The sequence below is a fragment of the Hesperophylax consimilis genome, chromosome 30 (assembly GCF_061612785.1).
Source record: "Hesperophylax consimilis isolate HC1 chromosome 30, BYU_Hcon_1.0, whole genome shotgun sequence".
NCBI classification, from domain to species: Eukaryota; Metazoa; Arthropoda; class Insecta; order Trichoptera; family Limnephilidae; genus Hesperophylax; species Hesperophylax consimilis.
This window is the reverse complement of record NC_142865.1, coordinates 2,482,089-2,506,464: the sequence shown is the minus strand read 5'-3', so window position 1 is coordinate 2,506,464 and position 24,376 is coordinate 2,482,089. Positions and strand designations below refer to the sequence as shown.

General features: G+C 35.4%; 1 protein-coding gene across 1 annotated transcript in view; it reads left to right on the top strand.

The window, feature by feature from the left end:
• Positions 1-24,008, top strand: part of LOC149409513 (protein sine oculis-like) — a 33,748-nt gene extending 9,740 nt beyond the window's left edge. The window contains exons 3-6 of the mRNA XM_089649440.1: positions 3,469-3,626; positions 4,719-4,848; positions 9,031-9,174; positions 23,894-24,008. Coding sequence (XP_089505566.1) covers positions 3,469-3,626; positions 4,719-4,848; positions 9,031-9,174; positions 23,894-24,008 — 547 coding nt within the window. The remainder of the gene's footprint in view (positions 1-3,468; positions 3,627-4,718; positions 4,849-9,030; positions 9,175-23,893) is intronic.
• Positions 24,009-24,376: the final 368 nt, after the last annotated feature.

The following is a 24,376-nucleotide window of genomic DNA, read 5'->3' as shown; positions in this document are numbered from 1 at the left end:
ACCCATACGAATCGGTACTTACACGCTGATTCGCACCACCACCCAGCGCAGAAGAGAGGACTTATCCATACATTGGTGACCCGAGCGACCAGAATATGCGAAGAACATAAAATCGGAGCGGAACTTACGAAGCTGACCGATGCACTGGAGCGTAACGGCTACCCAGCAAGTCAGACAAGGCAAATCATAAGAGCCAAATCTGCACCAAACGAAGACAGAGTTGAACAAGAGTCGAAAGGCTGTGCCTTCCTGCCTTATGTGCACAATGTGACAGACAAAATTGCCAAGCTTTTGAGAAAGGAAAATATCAAGACTGTCTTCGGAACAACAACAAAGATACAGGACTTACTGAGGTCTGCAAAGACTAAGTTTCCTCTGGAAACAGATGGAGTGTATAAACTCAGCTGTTCCGGATGTGACAAGGTCTATGTAGGCCAGACAGAGCGGACTATCTCCAAAAGAATTTCGGAACACTTCAGAGCTTGTAAACTCGGCCACCCTGACAAATCGGCAATTGCCGAGCATTTGATTGACACCGGGCATTACTTTGGATTTGTTCCTGAAATCCTGGGGAGACCGAAAACTTATAGAGCACGGCTGATTACGGAGGCCATTGAAATTCATAAAAATCCCGTTAACATCAATAGAGACGATGGAGCTAAGCTTAATAGTTCTTGGTATCCGGTAATTGACGGATACACCAGAGCTAAACGAAGAAAACCACTTTAAATAAAAAAATGATACGTTAATGTTAGCTCAGAGGGTTGGAGCTGGCAACACGGTATCACAACCTCATACTTAAGCTCACATTTTAACACAACCTCAAATAAGACATCTGCCCTGATGATGGACACTGCAATGCTGTCCGAAACGTTGGCTAAAGAAGGAGTTAGCGCAACACGGCATAATACCCCAAAAACAAATAACAAAAATACTTTTGGCCGTGAAAATCTTAAATCATAACTTTACCTAATGTTCATTAGCTGATTGATATTGTAATTTTTCAGTAAAATTTCTATTTTGTAACAAGGCGATGTTATTTTTTAATCTCATTTAACCGAAAATATTTTTTTACGACTTGATTATCGACTTTTATGTACTTTCTAAAAATAAAATATGCATGAATTATACATATAAACCCTTCGGGAAGAAATTCTCGAAATGATAGTCAAAACCTTATCAAATTTAGTTGCCTAGTTTAGAAGAATTAAGCGCACAAACAGACAGACGAGGATAGCGACATTATTTTATACTATTTAGAGATAAACAATGCCATTGTTAACGATAGGACCTTCTCTCTTATCAAACAAAATTACATGTAATGTGTTTATCAAAATATATATTACGTGTAATAGTGGCGCCATGCATAATTAAACGTTTTTGATATGATCTTTTTTATTGCAGCTAATCCGTCAGACAGGGTCGTATCACATACGAGATTTTTACAATTATTATTACAATACTGAGAATACCAGACCCTTGAAAAATCACGGGATATGATGTAAGAAAATCTACTTAGTTAGAAAATAACGCTTTTTTGAAAATAGAAAAAAAAAACGCAAACAAGGAAAAATAACGAAATCTGACTTTACTTGTAAACATTAACACTAAGAAATTTAAACAAAAGAAATTCACATTTCAAATATAGGATCAACACAATTTTTTTACACAATAATATTATATTGTAGGTAGGTAGGTAAATATTATTTAATTTTGCTGATTTTAACCCGCGATTTCCGGATTCATAGTCGAGAGTTTTACCCGTCGGCCAGAGAGGCGGATGTCCAAAGTTTCATGAATGCATGGTTTTTGTCATTTATCAAACACCATTTTATCAGTACTAAACTAACTTGGCAGCCACCTCTTGTCTGGAACCCCAAGGTAATTGATAAAGCTCTTGAGTCTGCAGAATCCGCAATCTTTAGAGCGTCAGATGGGAATGCTGTCCTTGAGAAAACTTACTGATTGCTAATTCATTAAAAATCTCTTCAAATTATACGTAATTCTGTTACAAACGGGACTGTAGGCCCTTAACGAATGAATTGATAGGTTTCATGTTAAACTTTTCTTAAAAAAGGATGTATTAACGCGTTGTCGGAAGACGTGTTAGTAAAAATCATTATATTTTCGCATAACGTCATCATTTATTAACAGGGAAAACGCAGGGGCATGAACACGTGTTCCGATATATTCTGAAAGTATTAACGTTTTATTAGAAAACAGCCTTGTACACAGAGAAACCTCACTCACATAAAATATTTCTAATTTATTAAAAATCTCTTCAAATTATTTGTTTTCCGGTTAAAAACGGGACTGCAGGCCTTTAACGAAAGAATTGACAGATTTCCTAGTAAAAAAAACTAAGCATCACGCCGTTTCCCCGCTGGGGTAGGCAGAGAGGACGGACCGCCAAACAACTCGGTCTTGGCACACACTTCTTGCCTCATTCACATTCATACTCTTCTATTATTCTGACTCTTGACATGGCCCGACTCAAGTATCTGATTCACTTGGTCGTGCCATGTCTTCCTCGGTCGTCCCCGACTTCTGCTACCATTCGCATTTGCATCATATATCCTCCTTACACTCCTATCTTCGCTCATTCGCTCTACATGCCCAAACCATCTAAGCGTCCCTTTCTTAATCTTACTCATAACACTTACATCAGCCTTGCACTCTTTGCGGATCTCCTCATTCCTCACACAATCATACATGGTTTTGCCACACATACGCCTCAGGGATCTCATTTCAACAGCATTCAGTTTATTTTCATCCTTTCTCTGCCAGTTCCATGCCTCACTTCCGTACATAAGGGTAGGTATCAGCACTCCATTGTGGACTTCTAGCTTGGCTTCTTTGGACATTTTTTTGCTAGCGCAAACTGCGTTACAAGTCACCTGCGGGTGCATGAACACGTGTTCCAATAACAATGAATGTACCAACTTTATTAATAAATGGAATGCTATCCCGCTTTTAACAGGATTTTAATAAATCAGCAATACTCATTTTTGGTCGACATTTGTCACATGAGAACGGGTAGTTTCTACGACTAGTTCTTGAGTTCAACAACTCGGCTGTGGAACGATTTGCCTCTCGTTTTTCTTCTGAACTTTTCATTCCTCCTACAACATGGGTCTCTTCAAAAAAATATTTTCTTCACGGCCTCATATCTAAAAAAATATTTTCTTCACGGCCTCCTATGTAAAAAAAAATATTTTCTTCACGGCCACCTATGTAAAAAATATTTTGTTCACGGCCTCATATGTAAAAAAATACTTTCTTCACGGCCTCCTATGTAAAAAAATATTTTCTTCACGGCCTCATATGTAAAAAAATATTTTCTTCACGGCCTCCTATGTAAAAATATATTTTCTTCACGGCCTCCTATGTAAAAATATATTTTCTTCACAGCCTCCTATGTTAAAAAATAGTTTACTAAAATGAAAGTTTGTTTGTTTTTATTTCTAGGGCGAGAGCGTTGGTAGCATTCCATCGAGGGGTGTACCAAGAATTGTACGTGGTACTGGAATCTCAGCAGTTCAGCCCGCGATATCACCCGGAACTGCAGGCCCTGTGGTTCAGAGCGCACTACAGGGAGGCTGAGAAGGTCAGGGGCAGACCCTTGGGTAGGTACTACACTGAAATGGGATGGTGGAATAATAGACAATAGATTGATAATAAAACGTTGATTAATTTCAGTCATTGAACAAAGATTGGCTCTAGTGAAGTTATTGGTAAGGAGTTAAGGAGATCATAAAGCCTGGTCCCCTGCGACATTGTTTGCCCAAACATTGAACGAAAACTACCCCATTCCATTTTTCCGCCCCTTGAAGCAGAAATTTTATACTTATTGATGATATTTTGCACATTTGACGTTCAAAATATGAGGAAAATTACCGTCTACATCTGATTTCGAAAAACTCTGGGCAAAGCCAGGAACTCAAGCTAGTATTAATAATATTATAGTTATAACGTTCACGGATGCTGTGTGTACAAGTATGATTAGGTAGGAACTTTGGGGATCAACTGTCGGGGAATCAACTGCCGGATCAAATTTCCGGGCATCTACTGTGCGGGTGATCAATTGTACGGGGATCCAATGTCCGGTTGACCAACCGTCCAGGGTATCAAATGTCCAGGTTTTAACTGTCGAGAGAAAAATTTCCGGGGTTAAAATGTCAGGGGACCGACCAACTGTCGGCGGATCAACTGTTCAGAGGATTAACTGTCGGGGAATCAAATGACCGGGGTTCAACTGTCGGGGTATCAACTGTCAGAAGGTCAGCTCTCCGGGGGATAAAATTTCAGGGGAACAACTGTCTGTGGATAAACTGTCCGGAGGATTAACTGTCTGGGAATCAAATGACCGGGGTTCAACTGCCAGGAGATCAACTGTCGGGGTGTCAACTGTCAGGAGTATTAACTGTCGGGGAATCAAATGACCGGGGTTCAAATGTCAGGGAATCAACTGTCGGGGTATTAACTGTCAGGAGGATTAACTGTCGGGGAATCAAATGACCGGGGTTCAACTGTCAGGGGATCAACTGTCCGGGGTATAAAATGTCCGGCGGACCAACTGTTCGTGATCTACCGTCGGGGGATCAACTTTTGAGAGGTCTACTTTCCGGGGGATAAAATGTCGAAGGGTTAAAGTTTCCAGGGGATCAACTATCGTTGATCGTACATTTCAGTTGATAACAAGGTGTTTTGTTTAACAGGTGCTGTGGACAAGTACAGATTGAGGAAGAAGTACCCGCTGCCCAAGACGATATGGGACGGAGAAGAGACAGTGTATTGCTTCAAGGAGAAAAGCAGAAACGCTCTGAAGGATTGTTACGTCAGAAATCGGTGAGAGAATTTTTTAAGATGTATTCATTTAAATATTATTATCTGTAAATACGTACCTACTTACAAAAAAAATCTAGATACCTTTAAAAAAAGATGTGGTTGAATATTTTGAGAGATGACACATAATATATTGCATCATATTTGATTTCAGAGGAAGCTACAAGCCAAAAATGTGTATATTCTTGATATACCTTATATTGTAGGTAATAGGCATTAAAATCGGTTGACCAACGGAGTCTAGAAACGATCGATTTCAAGCACAAAATTGGTTTTTATTTATTTTGTAAATACTTTTACAAGATAGCAAAATAGTTAATCAAGTGAAACTGTCACAGATAATCTTAGCTATAATACTGTATTTTTATGTTTAGGTTTTAAGTTGTTTCCTTTACGCGTTCATAAATTTCCATTGAAAAATATTTTTTTTTGTAGTTTACATTTATATTTTTTACTGAGTAATTTATTTTTTTATTTGTATTCTACTCAAGCGAAACGATAGGAAAACCTTCAATTTATCTAAATCATGTTTTTTACATAGCTATTTAGCAGTAATAAACCATGTAGCGCTTTCTCCTCTTTTGGTTAACTTTTTAGACAGCCGTGTGGTGTCCATCATCAGGGCAGATGTTGTACACTACACGGATGAAAATGAGTATTGCTGATTTATTAAAATTATGAATGAAATAAACTTTTAGTACATTCATAATGTATTGTAACACGTGATCATGCACCTGCGTTTTTCCTGACAAAATGCGAAAATATTCAAATTTTTATGAAGTTATCGTGTTATACTGATAGTTTACCAGGATATCTTTCAATTCTTTCGTCAAAGGCCTGCAGTCACGTTTTTAACCGGAAAACAAATCATTTTAAGAGTTTTTTTTAATAAATTCGCAATATTTTATCTCAGTAAGGTTTCTCCGTATACAAGGCTGCAAATCAGAGCAGATTATGGATGCTGCAAGGCTATCCGAAACGTTGGCAGAGGAAGAGGAAGCAAACGCAACACGACATAATACCCCAAAAATCAATGATCATAATTCTTTCGGCCGTGAGAATCTTAAATTTCATCTCATCTCAGATTATTGTGAAAATAAAGAAGTAATGTGATGATGTAAAATAGTCCAGCAAAAAATAAAATTGAAAATACATTTGCATTTAGCATTTGTTACGAATTTACTGCTCCTATTGCTCCCGCACAGGGCCAGTTGGCCAGTCCTGTTTCTTACGGTGGCTTGGAATAAACTCTCCGCTGTTAGACCATTCTTCCACGGAGATACTTAGGTACAAGCGACTCGAGTTTTGTGCGCGTAGCATACGCGTCGCTCGTGAGTATCCACCATACTCTTTTGCTAGTGTACACGATGTACACGATGCGACGCGTCGACTATGGTTTGACTTCAGTTGTATGTTATAGGTCTCGCAAGTTAAGTTGGCTTCATCACAGTACTCACACAGATGCATAATTTACATACAGCGTGTTACGATTTAAGATTGAAAAAAAAAACAATTGATGATTATTTCACAATTGAGAACTCTAAGCCAAAGCGTGTTGAAGTCGGTCACATAAAACTTATTTTGTTTTACGACATCGTTATTGAAATATTGAAGTTTATCTTCTTTTTTTCTAAACTAATGTGATAATTTTCAGGATTGAATTCAAATGGGTAGGTATTCTTAAAAAAGACAATGGTATTGCTAACAATTCTTAGTCATTTATGTAAGAATGCTGTACATAACAAACTTCCATCGATAATGACCCTAATTCACGGAAATTACGGCAATTGGAATTTATACCTAATTGTTTTTCGAGGAATAATTATTATTCTGACCAGAAATATTATTAAATATAAATATATAAAATTGGTAATTATTTCACTTGCGATATGTAGGTGCACGTATGTTTAAATCAAATTACGAACTGAATGAATAGGACACCCCGTAAGTATACCCCGTAACGGTATTGTTAAAACTTGCCTCTCTTCTAACTAGTTACAGTAAGTGAGCGTAAGCAAGACAGAGAGCCTTATCGCGTTAGTGGGCGGCGCTTGACGTTCACACAGATAGACCAATACATCAATTCTAAGCATTTTTATTGCTTCCTTCTTTCGTTGCGTTACCTATACTAATAGTGCTGGTAGCACGCTACGCAAGTTGCAATCGCATCTAATATTTATGTTTATATAACTGAAATTTACCGGAATACGTTAGAAATTTTTGTTTTTATTTGATTAATATTATTTATTATGATATTATCATTTAACTGTAATTTGTTTGTATAATTATTTACAATCGCCTACCTGTGAAAATCAAAAGAAAAGACACGGAAAACACTGGTCTGAGGCAGTCAACTCTTAGATCAGCAACATCAGCAGCTGTAGGCAGACTGATAGAACCTATGCGCAAGCCAAATACTAAGTTTGGTGATCGCGCTTTCGGAATATCTGGGCCGAAGGCTTGGAATAAACTCCCTCCGGAACTAAGATCTATAACAAGTCCAACAGAATTAAGGTCTAAACTAAAAACTTATTTTTAAGCTGTCATACCCTTAAATTAAATATACCATTCCTGAGAGGTCCAGTTATATCCAATTAAGTCCTAAATCCTGTATCTAAATTTCGCTAATAAACAATTAGTTAATGTTAATTAAGTGTTAATTTCAAGTGACCTACCAGGTCTGTATATTTTCTGTGCTGTATATTATCTCCATATATAGTTAGTAATAACATAGATCATAGTAGAAATGTATTATATATTTGTCGCTATAAAAACCATCCAAATATTATTATTATCACGCTAGTAGCATGGTGTGCGTGGACTGGACTGGATTCAGTAGTTTCGTATAGTTTAGCGTTAGAGCGTTTTATGTCAAATTGGACTAATTGAAATTTTTAAAATGTAATTAAATCTTGTCTCATGTATTATGTAATAGTATGAATTCTCGTCAAATCAATTCCTATTTTTAAAATGGCCATTAATACGATTTTCTGTTTGATTTACTCCATTATCGCTTAATAATAATAATAATATTTGGATGATTTTTACCTAAGGTAAGTTTTTAGTTTAGAATTGAATTCTGTTGGACTTGTTATGGATCTTAGTTCCGGAGGGAGTTTATTCCAAGCCTTCGGCCAAGATACTCCGAAAGCGCAATCACCAAACTTAGTATTTGGCTTGCGCTTAGGTTCCATCAGTCTGCCTACAGCTGATGATGTTGCTGATCTAAGAGTTGACTGCCTCAGACCAGTGTTTTCCGGGATGCATAGTTCAGAGATGTAGGATGGGGCCATTTCATTTGGATTTAAACACCATCCAGCACAGTTTGTACTGGATTCTTTCAGGGCACTTGAGCTAGCGAAGATTACGAAGGTGTTCTGAAAGGTGCGAATATTTTGAAACCCCGGTTATGAACCGTGCTGCTGCATTAAACACTGATTAAAGTTTGTCAATTTGATATTTTGGAAGGCTAGCATAAATGCCGTTGCAATAATCGAGACGTGAGACTACGTAAGAGTTGATAAGTAGTTTTGTTGCTTCTGTAGGAAGATTTCTTCAGACAGATTTGAATTTTCTTAGGTGAATAAAACCGGTGTTTACAGTCCTATTTATTTGACTTTTAAACGAAAAGTCTGAATCTAAATTGCTTGTCTGAATTCTTCGAAAAAATACTTCCAGTATTTAGTATTAGTTGTAAATAGTAATTCATAAAATTCTGCGCTATACAGCTAAGTGTGTGTTATTATGTATTTATTTTATTTTAGAAAAAATGATTGTTTGAAAGAAAAGTCAATTTAACAACATTATCATGTAGTTCCTTAGCGGAGACGAATGCCTTATAATTAACATTTATTTCGTTGCATTGGGTAATTCCAAAATCTTCTTTTAGATCGCTTTTACGCTCGTAAATATAAATTAGAACAATATCATTGTCTTCGTAGCGTCGCCAGTCACATCGTATTAATTCCACGGCTGCACTTGCAAAAATGATCAACTTCAGTATAATTGGTGTAGCGCCGTGTACGGAAACCAGCTTTAGAGAGTAGCATACCAGTAGGCGACTTGTGGTTGCGTCACAGTCACATAGCTTGTAAGTATCTCTGTGTATAAAGGGCCTAAGGGTGCGTTGTGCCAATAGATTACATCCTGGACGAGAGTGATAAATGATAAGATTATTTTGTGCAGGTACCCCACTCCCGACGAGAAGAAGAACCTGGCCTGCAGGACGGGTCTGACCCTGACGCAGGTCTCCAACTGGTTCAAGAACAGGAGACAGCGGGACAGAACTCCACACCATCAGTCGCATCATCTGCATCACCATGACAGAATGTAAGTACAGACAGTGGACGGTAATAATGTTATTTGTTATAATGTTTCTTGTCAAAATGTTCCCAGTAAAAAATTAAAATAATGTTCCCTGTTAAAATGTTCACCATCCAAATTTTCCCAGTAAAACTGACCCAAGTTACAATAATGTTCCCAGTAAAAATGCCCCCAGTTAAAACGTTTCATTTCCCAATGTTCCCTGTAAAAATCTTCCTAGTTTAAATAATGTTCCCTGTCAAAATGTCCATGTTAAAATGTTACATACGTTCCCTATACGTTAATAATAATATTTGGATGATTTGTATAGTGCAGTTTTTGTGCAAAATCACCTCATGGGCGCTGTACAAATATATAATACATTTCTACAATGATCTATATAATTACTAACTATATATGGAGATAATATACAGTACCATATTTGCCTGGTAGGTCACTTGAGATTAACATTAACTAATTGTTTATTGGCGAAATTTAGATAAAGGATTTAGTACATAATTGGAAAATAAATAATAATAACCAGTAAAAATTTCCCCAGTTAAAATGTTCCCTACCAAAATGTTCGTAGTTAATAGTCACACAGGGGAAAGAACTCAAATTAGATAATTAAGAAATAAATTTAAAAAAGAAATTGCTCTATGTTTTATTTGGCCAATGAAGGAAATTTGAGTAAACTAGATGTTATACAGAATAGTGCAATGAGATGTATACTGGGAAAAGGCAAATACGCAAGCATTAATCAAATGAGAGAGAAGCTAAATTGGATTCCAATAAAAAAGAGACTGTTATTTAATGTGTTATTTTTTTTGGCATAAAGTCATGAACAACCAAATGCCAAAATATTTTAAGGGTGAAATTATTTTTAAAGATGTTCATAATTACGAAACCAGAAATGTAAATAAAATTAGATTGCCACATATGAAGGAATCAAAATTATAGAACTACCTAATGTACAAAGGACTAAAGATGTATGATGAAATGCCCGAAAATCTGTAGAATGAATGTATTTAAAAAGAAATGTTATGTTTATTATAAAAATATTTAAAGTATAAAATGAAATATTATCTTGTTTATATTAGTTTATATTCAAATGTTGTATAAACTAACTCAATAAATAATAATAAAAAATAGATACTAAAAGTGGCATTCATTTTTTTTTGAAATAATGGATGAACTCGCGAAATATTAATATCTTCCCATTTTAATCGTAGATTAGGTTAGGTTAGGTTCATTGTTACATGCTGAATGACTGTGCTAATATCACGATATTTTACTTGTTTCTAATTGGGAACATTTTGGCGAGGAACACTCACTATTACTGGTAACATTATTTTAATGGGTAACAACATCACTGGGTCGCTATTAATTTCAAGCCGCCATCTTTGTTCGGCGTTTCTTTTGACAGCACATACGAAATTAAATACCATTAAATCGGCGAATTTCTTGAAACAATGGCAACACTATTTGATAATTTAATAAACCAAGGATACAAACAGAACCTTTGACAATTTTTAAGGTTGGAATTTCTCAGTGTTTCTTCACGGCTGACCAGACATTATTTATGCTTCCTGTTAGAATATTTACCTACCAAGAAAACAACATCATATTTTTTAATGTTTTTTGGCTTGCAAATATTCTATTTCTATTTCATATTTCTTCTGTACGTTAGTTGTTGTTTTGTTCTATTTTTTTACTGTCCTTGATCTAGATTATTTAGAGATCTGAATTGCCAGGTACATCCACACCTTCATCTTCCTCATCGCCTCCGAATTACCTTCAGCCTTACAACATACCTCAATTGGGGATGCCGTAGTTTCACAGGCTAACTAACTAACTAACTAACCATCACGCAGTTTCCCCACAGGGATAGGCAGAGAGGACGGACCGCCAAACAACTCGGTCTTGGCACACACTCCTTGCCTCATTCGCATTCATACATCGTCTCATACATACTCTTTTATTATTCTGACTCTTGACATTGCCTGACTCAAGTATCTGATTCACTTGATCGTGCCATGTCTTCCTCGGGCGTCCCCGACTTCTGCTACCATTCGCATTTGCATCGTATATCCTCGTTACACTCCTTTCTTCGCTCATTCATTCTATATGCCCAAACCATCTAAGCGTCCCTTTCATAAAGCCTTGCACTCTCCACATTTCTCACACGATCAAACATGGTTTTACCACACATACGCCTGCGGGATCTCATTTCAACAGCATTCAGTCTATTTTCATCCTTCCTCTGCCAGTTTCATGCCTCACAGCCATACATCAGGGTTGGTGTCAGCACTCCGTTATGGACTGCTATAACTACCACGATAGACAAGTACTTCTTAGCTACTTTTTTTACATTAACCCTACAAAGGAGGCCCCGAGGGAAATAACTTCCTTCTGGCCTATGATATCTTTGAGAATGCTGTGTGGAGAGTCTTTCAAACATCGAGGGCTGCAAACTGTTCACAACCGAGTTATTTTATTCAAGAACGAGTCGTAGAAACGAACCGTTCTCAAGATACAAATGTCAAACGCATACGAAAGTTGAGCGCTCGTTTGGCGTGTTTCCCGACTGTGTATCTTCCATTGAAATATCAGTAGAACAAGAGCAGCATTCCCACCTGAAGTCCCTACTACAAAGACTGTCATCCGTTTGTTAATATGGGGAAATAAATTTTGCAGAGTCGAGGTTTTTTTGCCTTTATCAGACTTTTAAAACATAAAATTTAAAAACTGAACCAAAGTTTTAAAGGTTTCCAGAGACCCTTGGAAATCGCGTTAAAAACATGTTGCAAATAGGTAGACCTAGTGTACAATGGGCTCAGAAATTAAGGTTTTATTTCTTTACTTACCATGCTTTCGGTCTGACCCCCAGGGGAGAGGGTAACACGGTTAAGTATTAATAATTATCCATTAGTAATGAGCACCCGAAAAAACACATGTGTTTCTTGAAACAATGATATTTTGGATTCCCATTGAGAAGTGCACACTTTTTTGAAAACTATAATAGTGATTAGGGGAGGTTCAAGATTGACATATATTTTATATTTCCGATAAATATTTTTTAATCTAGCTTGATTCTAAAGAAAAATTACATGAAAGTTTTATCCTCAACATAAATATATTGAATTTTCAAGAGAAGCAAATACTTTGTGGATATACAGAATTATAGTAATTAGAAATCTAAAAGCAAAACTGCAAGAAATGTTTAAACGAGGGTGTTTCAATACTAGAGGTGCCTAAATAGTGTAGTTAAAATGTTCACCGTCAAAATATTCCAACTAAAACTGTCCACAGTTACAATAATGTTCCCAGTAAAAATGCCCCAAGTCAAAATGTTTCCTTTCTAAATGTTCCCGGTAAAAATCTTCCCAGTAAAAATGCACCCAGTTAAAATGTTTCCTTTCTAAATGTTCCCAGTAAAAATCTTCCCAGTTTAAATAATGTTCCCACTAAAAATGCCCCCAGTTAAAACGTTTCCTTTCTAAATGTTCCCGGTAAAAATCTTCCAAGTTTAAATAATGTTCCCTGTCAAAATGTCCACAATTAAAATGTTCCATGTTAAAATGTTCCCTGTTAAAACGTTACCAGTAAAAATGTCCCCTGTTAACAGGGAAAAGAACTCAAATAGATATCACAATAACAATAAAGAAATTGGCTATTCACTAAACGTGGCATTCATTTTTTTTAATAATGGATGTACTCGCGAAATATTAATATTTACAATTGGAAAGAATACGCTACACACTAAGGACGGGTTGTTTCGGAGAATTTGAACAATTCATCAAATTTCAAAGTTCATTTTCAAGTTCTGTGAAATATTTTTTCAAGTTCTGTTTTCATTTCAGTTTTGTCAAGCAACTAACCTATAATGTATATAACTTGAATAAGTCTTTCACAGAACCCGGAAATGAAGGTTGAAATTTGATGAATTGTTCAAATTCTCCAAAACAACCCGTCCTAAATAGATAAAGATCATTATTTTCATATATCCTCGGGAAAAGATGTGCTGCACACAAATGGGATTGGTGTACGTTTGAATAGTCTAGAAGCTCTACTTGTCAAATAGTCCCATTTTAAACATTTACCCTCCACCTACATCTAACTAAATTTTGTTAAAAATGTTAGGTTACTTCTGACTCCCGCGGGGCCCGTGGCGATTTGCCAGCCCTGCCAACCTATAGTTTCGCCACTGGTGCGAACGATAACTAGTTACTGACATAATTGATAAAACGTTACCGACATAATCGATAAAACCTTTGATCGATCGACCGTGCTTGACCGTGCCCGACATTTTGTTCCTGTCGATAGGTTTACATTTTAACGTTTATTGATTTATAAAACCGATATTAGTATTTTGAATAAGGTCGGTTGGTAGATGTTAAACATTGAACCGCCACATTTCTTTGCACGCACGTGTTTTCGACACGTCGATAAGTAAGTCGTGCAATAAATCTATTTTCGGAACAATGCCCTGTCCGTCTGAAGACGTGCCCAGCGGCGAAACCAGTCAAAGGTTACAGCTATTTAGGAATTATGTCCCCATGACCATTATTGAACGTTTTGGAAACAAAAAACTGTCGTAAATTAATGATATAATGACTAATGACCACCGCACAGAGATAATTCCTAGAATTGTCGTCTTACCGATTGTAAAGAAAACGATTGTCAGTAGTTGACTCATAGGCCAGTGAATTTGTTTATAACAATGACGTTACGATCAGAGATGTGCTTTATTTCAAATAAATCCATTTCAAATGGAAATGCAAAATGGGTATTTTCCATTTTGCATTTTAAATGCTTTTCTAAAAACCATTTTGCATTTTGCATTTTAAATGCTTTTCTCAATGCATTTTCCATTTTTAATGCTTTTTTGCAACATATTATCTATCAACCTACTATCTCCACTCATCTTTTTTCATAAGCCCCAAATATCAGTCGGTCCTCAACCTCGCTATGAGAGATAATTTCCATTTGTCAAGTTGCTCCCTGGTAGGAGCCCTGGCAATTGAGTGATACCATTACAAAAAATACTGATTCAAATACTGAACATGGGACCATGACGCTGTAATATTAAATGTTAGATAGCAGTTTCTATGTTTTTACGTTGGCAACATTAGTCCCGCGCAAATTTTGGGGTTTCACAATCTGTAGTCGTGGTGTTTTTGGGTTTACCATCATGTAATATGTTTGTTCTACATTGATGTCCATTATTAAATGAAAAAATTCTATAATTATTTTGATTGTTTGACCTGAGAAACCATTTTGCATTTTGAAAATAAGTATTTTGCATTTTGCATTTGAAATGCTTTTCTAAAAACCATTTTGCATTTTGGATTTTCAAATGGAAAAGTTTTGACCCATTTCCATTTTGCATTTCAAATGGTTTTGGGTACCCATTTTGCACATCTCTGGTTACGATACATTTAGACTAGCTATTGTTTTACAAACTCATAATAAAATGTGGCAAGTAAGAAACACTCTTACGTTTCCAGTTAATTCTTACTTAAAACGTTGTTCATGTATGACAAAGATAGACAATCAAAGAATATGTGCGTATGAACGAAATAAAAGATATTGGGCTGCTTTTTCGTATTTGCATCTAATACTACCTTCTACAACACGCGTGTGACTGAGATAAGAAGATGCGTTTACTCGCTTACACTATACGACGAGCACGGAATACTGTATGAGACGACCTACTGCTATTAGGTTGTCCTTAAGGCGATGCACTACGTCGTGTAATATTTTAAATTGAGCCGCTATCAATATCAACCCTTACGTAGATGGCGATAAGGCTTAAATTCCTGCTAAACACCATCCGCCTGTTTTGAATTATGCAAGAAAAAAACATAGCCAAAAAGTGCCTTTTATTTTATTTTGGCATAAATATTTTTTTTTTTTGGATCATTTTATAAATAACTTAATTTGCCACATTATACAATAAAATCATAACCGAAAATGGGTTCGTAAGTAGGAGATTTTGAACTTTAAAGCAGTTTTCATAGGCCTTATACATTATTTTTTTCTAGGCTTAAAAAGACTTGAAATACTTAAATAAAAATACTCGATTATTTCAAAGGCCAAGATGTATTCTACTCGCAGGATTTATTTAAAGCATCTGAAACACTTCTAGGCGACCAAATTTTCAAACCAAAAACACATGATTTTGCATTACTACGTATGGCATCGCCTTAAACTTATGTGTTGCCAAGTTCGCTATCCCACTTTCTTTAATGGCGCTGAAAATCTTTGAGAAACAATCGAAATAATTGTAATTTTTGTAATAATAATAAACTAATGTTTATAAGACAAGGTTTTTATGCATAGCACAAAGGATAACAAATTATCGTAAGCATTAATTAGTCGCCTGAAATATCCATACAAATTGAAAATATCTCCCGAGTAAAAATAAATGCCGCCGACGGGAATTGAACCCGCCCCTTCTGATGGTCCACTGCTACTGGGAATAAGCCAACGTAGCTCAGTGGTCCGGAGCACCTGACAGGACATCAGAAGATATTTTCAATTTGTATGGATATTTCAGGCGAGTAATTAATGCTTATGATAATTTGTTACTTTGTTTGTATTTACGAATGACATCTCATTTCTTGGATTTGACTAGGATTTGCCGAGTAATGAAAACGTTCTCTCATCACACACGAGGGCATTTTGGAACTTTTTTGAAGCCCATGCATACCACAATTTATATAGATTTATTACAAGTTTCTCGTTAACTCTTTAAGTTTTTAAGTTCCAAATAAATTATATGTAATTTTTAAAGATAACATTAAATATTTTGTGGAAGGGATATATTCATTCGTCTGTCACTCCTGGACAGACTAATCCCTAGATTCCTGCCCACCCCTCGTACCCTTTTCCTTATTACTTCCTCAGAACTTCTTATCTTTCCTTTCCTTTAAAAGATCCTACACACAGCATGACAAAGATGGAGTGGGGTTAATGTTAAAAATGTTAGGATAGGGGTTGACATTATTTGCTGACAATCTTTCTTGCTGACCACAAGTAGAACCATTTGAACACTTTTTATTTTTATTTCTTTTTATTTAGGAAGCAAACAGTCGTACAGCAAAAAATTATAACAATAAACATTCATATGTTCTAGACCAATTAAGTTCCATTGAGTTAAATGTTGATTTAGTATTTTTTACCTACACAATATATTAAATGGCAAAAAAATAAATATAAAATGTAATTTTCACAACAAAAAAATCGAATAAAATAAAAGTATTTTGAATTATTTTTATAAGCAATAATTGTTCGCCTGAAACACTCATCCACATTGAAAAAATCTCCTGATAAAAAATACATGACGCAAACGGGACACGAACCCGTGTCCATTCGATTTCCGGTCGAAAGCTCTGACCACTGAGCTATGGAGGCTTATTTCTTACCCGAGAAAATATTCAATATATGCTAGTGTTTCATTCAACAATTACTGCTTTTTACATTTTTTCACCTGAGAACAACCAACTTTATTTTTATATGAGAAAGGCATTGTAAGTGCTAAATCTCTCACTAGATGGCGTTGATACAAATTGTATACATTTTTTAGGTGAAATACTTGGACTTGTCAAATATTAATTATTATTTTTTTGATAAATTAATGTTTTAAAGACAAGATTTTATTTATGCATAGCACAAAGGATAACAATTATTTTTATAAGCAATAATTGTTCGCCTGAAACACTCATCCACATTGAAAAAATCTCCTGATAAAAAATACATGACGCCAACGGGACGTTGGCGTTGGCGTCATGTATTTTTTATCAGGAGATTTTTTCAATGTGGATGAGTGTTTCAGGCGAACAATTATTATTTATAAAAATAATTGTTATCCTTTGTGCTATGCATAAATAAAATCTTGTCTTTAAAACATTAATTTATCAAAAAAATAATAAAGTATTTTAATTTATTAAGCTGAATTTTATATGATATTAAGTTATGGTTGAAAATGTCTACATCTCTAGAGGCATTGTGAGTTTCACAGATACGTACTATTACAGAGTTTTGCGCGTATTTGGATTTACAATGTGGTATTCTAAATAAATCGTTCGATCTGGTGTTTTGCTTGGGGCAACGAAATGCAATCCTTTCTAACAGATATGATGAATCAACTAGGCAGTTCACGATTTTGTGCAAGAATAATGCATCAGAGATTTTTCTGCGTTTATATAAAGTGACAGGGACAAATCGATGGTCACTAAAACGATACGATAGGTGTTTCATAAATTTGTTCTGAATATTTTCAATGCGATCAATATATGTTTGATATCGAGGATTCCAAATTACTGAGGCGAATTCTAGTTGTGACCGTACATATGACATATATTATATAACAGAATTAGGGTGTGTGCTACCGTAAAAGGCTTAGTAATGCGAATAATGAAACCCAATTGCTTATAAGCTTTTTTTAGAATATTTTCAATATGATCCCTAAATAACATTTTAGAATCTAGTATTACCCCAAGATCTATTCACTTGCTCAACTATATTTGCTGACAGAAAACAATTTAAAGCTGAGCAAATTCTCCCGCCTACCCAATTTCTACCGATTTATAACAAGTTTCTCGTCAAGTTTTTAAGTTCAAAAACATATATATTTTGAAGAAAATATCCATACATTTGTTATTAGTCCAGTGCATTTGCGATTCGCGATCGTAATTATTCCGGTAGTCCCAATTTTTTTATATGTTTTATAAACTGGTCCCCTGATGTAAAATCTGAGTTTCCGACCTGTGCTCGCGCCGCCATTTTGAAAAAACCGGAATCGCGCCAAAATCTAGTTTTTCCCAAATATCTCATTTCCAATGCAAATTTCGGCTAAATTAGCTTAACAAGTATAGTAGAACAATACAATTACCTTCAACTGAGGTATTATTCATGAAAAGCGATGAAACAAAAACTAGGTTAAATAAGTTACATAGGTAACTAGTACTAAGGTAGTGATGAAACAAAAACTAGGTTAAATAAGTTACATAGGTAACTAGTACTAAGGTAGTGATGAAACAAAAACTAGGTTAAATAGGTTACATAGGTAACTATTAAACCTAGTTTTTGTTTCATCACTTTTAATGGCTCTTGTTTGATCACTTTTTAAATGTGTGTTTAATTGCCATTTTGATGAAATATCATGGAACCCCCAAAGACAAATCACTATAATACTAAACCACGGAGGTTAAATACATATTATGCATAAATACAAACAATTGTAATATTTAATTATTGAAGACAATATTAGCGATTCTTAAACGAAAATCTGAAACAGAAAAATCAGAAAAAGATACGGTCACATCTAGGACTCGAACCCAGGACCCTTGTCTTGCCGGGTCACCCCTCCGACGCTGTCTAGATTTCATTTATTTCGGGTTGAACCTTGCGATCATACATAAAGATAGCTGCCAATAAAAATATGCGGTGAGAAAAATGAAGGCAATGTCGGTAGTTCTTATTCGAAGTATGATGCAGTTAAATGTGACCGAAGGAGGTAGGGTCCCATTAGATCAGTTAATAATAATAATATTGGACAATTTGTATAGCGCCGCTTTTGTGAGATATCACCTCAGGACGCTTTACAGTTGATGCAGGTAATACAAAAAATATAAATATTATAAAATTAAAGTGAAGTTAGTTTAAGTAAAATGAAGAACAGGAACAGGTGACATAAAGATAGAAGATGGAGACTCTGCAGCAAGAATCCTAGGTGGTGAAGAAACTGGACCAGCTGCTGCAGTAAGAGAGTCCACCGCGTCCAACAACAGCGTCCAGGTATGTATCTGCTGCTAATAAAGCGCTGACACCTCACATAGATAACAGACCATGGCAGCACCGCTGTGACGTTCGACAAAGATAGAAGATGGATACTCTGCAGCAAGAATCCTAGGTGGAGAAGAAACTGGACCAGCTGCTGCAACGAGAGAGTCCACCGCGTCCACCAACAGTGCCAGCACGAGGTTCGTCATCCGTCCAGGTATGTGTCTGCTGCTAATAAAGCGCTGACACAATGTCTTCACATAGATAACAGACCTTGGCAGCACCGCTGTGACATTCGACAAAGATAGAAGATGGAGACTCTGCACCAAGAATCCTAGGTGGTGAAGAAACTAATAACAGTTGGTAGAGCGGTGTCCCGGCAAGACAAGGGTCCTGGGTTCGAGTCCTAGGTGTGACCGTATCTTTTTCTGATTTTACTGTGTCAGATTTTCGTTTAAAAATCGCTAATATTGTCTTAACTAATTAAATATTACAATTTGAGGTTTTACTCACTAAGTTATTCCAAAACAAAAAACACACAATTGAATCGATGTGTTGCTTGCAGGTAATTTGGTAAGAGAATGATGCGTCCATTAATACTATAATGAATTATTGAAACAAATATTGTGAAGCCAGTATTATTGTTAGTGGCATATTCTGTTGTTGATATCTGATACCTGAGAATACCGACTAACATTCTTTCTCACACTCCGTCCCTTTGATGACTAAATTATTTAATATTAAATTCGCAATAGAAAACACATTACGGCGCATATTGCATAGGTACGTAGAAAATAAAATGTTATTGTTTCTATAACTTTTTAGTACCGTCTGAACGGTCAACCTCTCCTTCAAAAAAGTATTTTTCTAATATTCCCTTCTCAAAATCTCTAAACATCTTATAAAGTAAAGTTTGTGCGCTTAGTTCTTCTAAACTACGTAACGGATTTTAGGGTTTTCACTATCATTTAGAGATTTTATTACGGAAGCTTTACATATATAATACATGCATTTTATATTTATAGAAAGTAGAAAAAATTTGATGTTTTCGGGCGCTTACATTGTTAAGGTTAAACGCAACGCTTGTTATATTCTACGTGTTCATAGATGGCGTAATTAATTAATTTGATCAGAATTCGCTTTTTGCAAGGTATTGCTTTACAGTATTAAGACAAATTATATGTTTGCGCCCGCATATACGCAATACGAATATTAATAAATAGTTTTGTCTATATAAAAACTCAATTCTATCGAGAAAGGCATGCAAATACAATATTGGATTGAATAATCGGTACAATATTGTATTTGTATGCCTTTCTCGAAAGAATTGAGTTTTTAAACGAACAAAACTATTGATTCATATTCATATTGCGTATATACGGGCGCAAACAAATGATTTTTCTTAATATTGTAAAGAAATACTTTGCAAAAGCGTATTCTAATAAAATTATTTAATTAACGCCATCTATGAACACGTAGAATATAACAAGCGTTGCGTTTAACCTTAATGCCAAATCACAATTTTGATTAATCTTCCAACCAATTCTAACCAATTCGATAATTGGTGTACATTATGAAAACCAAAAATGCTTTAGATAAATTGAAGGTTTTCCTATCGTTTCGCTTGAGTAGAATACAAATTAAAAAATAAATTGCTCAATAAAAATTTAAATGTAACTACTAAAAAAAATATTTATTCAATTGAAATGTATGAACGCGTAAAGGAAACAACTTAAAAAAATACAGTATTATAGCCAAGATTATCTGTGACAGTTTCACTTGATTAAATTTTTTGCTTTCTTATAAAATGATTTAGAAAATAAATAAAAACCAGTTTTTTGCTTGAAATCGAACGTTTCTAGACTCCTTTTGTCAAGCGATTCTAATGCCTATTATCTACAATATAAAGTATACAAAGAATATACACATTTTTGGCTTGTAGCTTCGTCTTAACGCTGTCTAAACCTTACGAGATACTTCAAAATAATGTACCACGGAATTGTATATCTTAAAAAGGCCTACAGAAAAGTCCTGTGATTTGTCTATCCCCTAAGGATAATCCCCAGTAACGCCGAGTACCTATATGTACGACAACTAGTATTTGATTAATCAAAACCAAAATTTCCTGTCATGAAAAATGATATCTTAGTACCGGAACTTCGTAGTTTTTACACGGTAAAAATTAATATTTCTATTTTATTATAATCCTGATTGCTCCCAACCGTTTGGAGCCAGTGAGACTATGGAATCCTCGATTGGGGTATGTTGTGATGCTAAATGTGGAAGATGAAGGTGGGGAAGAACCTGGCTATTCAGATCTGGTCACCAAACACGGCCAAAGCCATTGCAATCAACGTTACAATACTGAATGGTAGTCTTACACCAGGGCGATACTGTAAGTATCTTCCACTCTGGTTGCAGGACTTTAACGAATGAATTAACAGGTTTCTTGATAAACTTTTGAACACGTGTTCTTGACACCTGTTAATTCGTTCGCTAAAGGCTGCAATTCCATTTTTAACCAGATTACCAATAATTTGAAGATATTTATAATAAATTACAAATACTGATTTGTCTCCGTGTACCTGCTTACGTAAGCCTCTGCATTCCTAATATTTACCTATTTAAAACATACTAGCTACCGTACCTTTACCTGGCGTTGCTAGTATTTTCTTTGATTTCCACAAATTTAATATACATAAACCTTCCGGAAGAAATTCTCTAAATGATAGTGAAAACCCTGTCAAAATCCGTTGCGTAGTTTAGAAGAACTAAGCGCACAAACAGACAGACGCGGATAACGACTTTATTTTATACTATTTAGAGATTAGAGATTTACTGACGTGTACCGGACGTTGCTAGACTTTTCTCTGATTTCCATAAATATTATATACATGTATTATATAGAGTTTTCCAATAAGAGGTGTTATTTTGAATAGCCCGCTATTTCGGTAGATGTTACTTTTGAAGCTGTCATTTTTTGACATTTGACAAGTAGAAACTACGCCATTAATAAAAATGGAACGATACACGCTTCAACAACGCGTTGAAATTCACTTGAGTGAATCAAATGCAAATCATCTTGAGTGATGAGGCCCATTTCCACCTCGGTGGCTTCGTCAACAAGCAAAATTGTCGCATCTGGGGCTCGGAAAACCCAAGAGTTATTGTTGAAAAGCCTCTCTATCCTCAACAGTTTATGGTCCGGCGGAGTCATTGGACTTTACTTTTTCGAAAATGAGGCTGGAGCAACAGTTACGGTGAATGGATCGCGCTATCGAGAGATGATTAATGATTTTTTATGGCCGGAATTGGATGGTATTGATCTGGACAATGTTTACTTTCAACAAGACGACGCTACGTGCCACACAAGCAACGAAACCATTGATCTTTTACGATTGAATATCAAAATAACACATCTTCTTGGAAAATCCTGTATTTGTAGAGCTGAAACAATAAATATTTAAAATTTCCTATTTAATATTTATTTTGTTATTCTATATGTTATAAGTATGAAAAAAAACACAGTGTATCTCTAAATGCAACTTGGGATCTGTCGATAAATTTTTACCCTATTTTAAACGTGTTTTAATAATGTTTTAATTTTCGCTTTATTATTATTGTTTTTTTTATGTATATATTAGCGCGCTCCCTCTAACATTAGTATTTATATCTCACTTTCAAGCAATATTCTTTTTCAAAGGTTACTACGGAGCCTAAAATATAACCACATATGTTGGGAAGTAAGAGCTTCATAGATGCACGCACAGATGGCAGTGCATAGAGCTTGCGGGGAAGTCCGCAAGATGGAGCCAGTGGCCAGTAGTCGCCAGGGCCAGTGGGAAGGCTCTCAGAGAAACTTACTGTTTCAGATCCAATTAGCCAGCTACTGGTTAGGTCGACTATCGAGTCACCTTTATAATACGCGGAGTATTAATAAATCCCTGATTAATCTAAAAGATCCACTTATTTATTAATTCCTTCCAAGACTAGTTGGAGACCTGTTTGTACGAACACAAAAATACATTTTGTACATTTTTTTTATTTATTTGCTGTAAGGTATTATGCAATTTGTCCAAAGAAACGTCACTATCTCTCAATATTCTTTTTTCAAACTTTCTTCAGGCAGGTAGGTACCATATTGAAAAAAAACGTGAAAAAGAAAGTATTTAAAATAAGAACTATGATTTTACATTTGAAAAAAGAATCTATATTGAACCAGAGTCAAAGTATATAAGACTTGCTTGAATAATAAAGTGAATGTAGCAGATTTTCGAAAACGGAAACGGAACGTACAAACAAATTTACAGACCGACGAAATGCAAAATATTCGAGTTAAAACTCAACTTAACTTAAATTAGGTTACGTTAGGTCAGGTTAGATTAGATTACGTTGGGTTGGGTTCCATTAGATCGGGTTAATTTTTTTAAATATACCAATTATGTTCTGTTTAGTCCGTTTTAACCTTTCAAATGCCACCTCCAAATAAAAAAATATTCCAATTCTCTTTCATGTTCTGTTTAGTTCGTTTTAACCGTTTAATGACACCTCCAAGTAAAAAATACCAATTCTCTTCAATGTTTTGTTTAGTCCTTTTTAACCGTTCAAATGATACCACCAAGTAAAACAATATACCAATTCTCTTCGATGTTCTGTTTAGTCCGTTTTAATCGGTTAAATGACACCGCCAATTATTAAAATACCAATTCTCTTCAATGTTTTATTTAGTCTATTTTAACCGTTCAAATGCCACCTCCAAATAAAAATATTCCAATTCTCTTCAATGTTCTGTTTAGTCCGTTTTAACCGTTCAAATACCACCTCCAAGTAAAAAAATACCAATTCTCTTCAATGTTCTGTTTAGTCCGTTTTAACCGTTCAAATGTCATCTCTATGTAAAAAATGTAAGAAAAAAATAACCAACATAAATCAAGTAATTTATTCTTCTTCTTTTCAGTGACATGCTCCTGTCTTCACCACAGTTTGCCCAACAGCAACTAGGACTCGGAATCAACGGTCCCAACATTCAGGGAGCATTTACCCTAGGGCCGCCAAGTAACCATTACTACTAAATATCATTATATTAAACTAAAAATGAAAAATATTGTACTTAAAACCAAAAAAATGGGGTGGGTACTATCTCTACACCACTGTCACTTTTTGGGTGAAAACGTCTTTCGTTTGTCAAATTATGTTTTTCTGCTTAGCTCACTTTTAAGAACACCTTAAAATCTACACGACGACGCACGAATAACTCACGTAACACTTTCCGTTGCGGAGTTATGACTGATTCTTTGGTCGCGCAGAGTGAATTTCGAGGCTCTTATCTGACCCCTCTCCCTGTTTGTTGAAGTAAACGTGCTAACAAGTAACGGACAACGGTCTATTTCTAGATTATATACGCCACTTGGCGCCACAGCCCTTGGGCCACGAGATATAT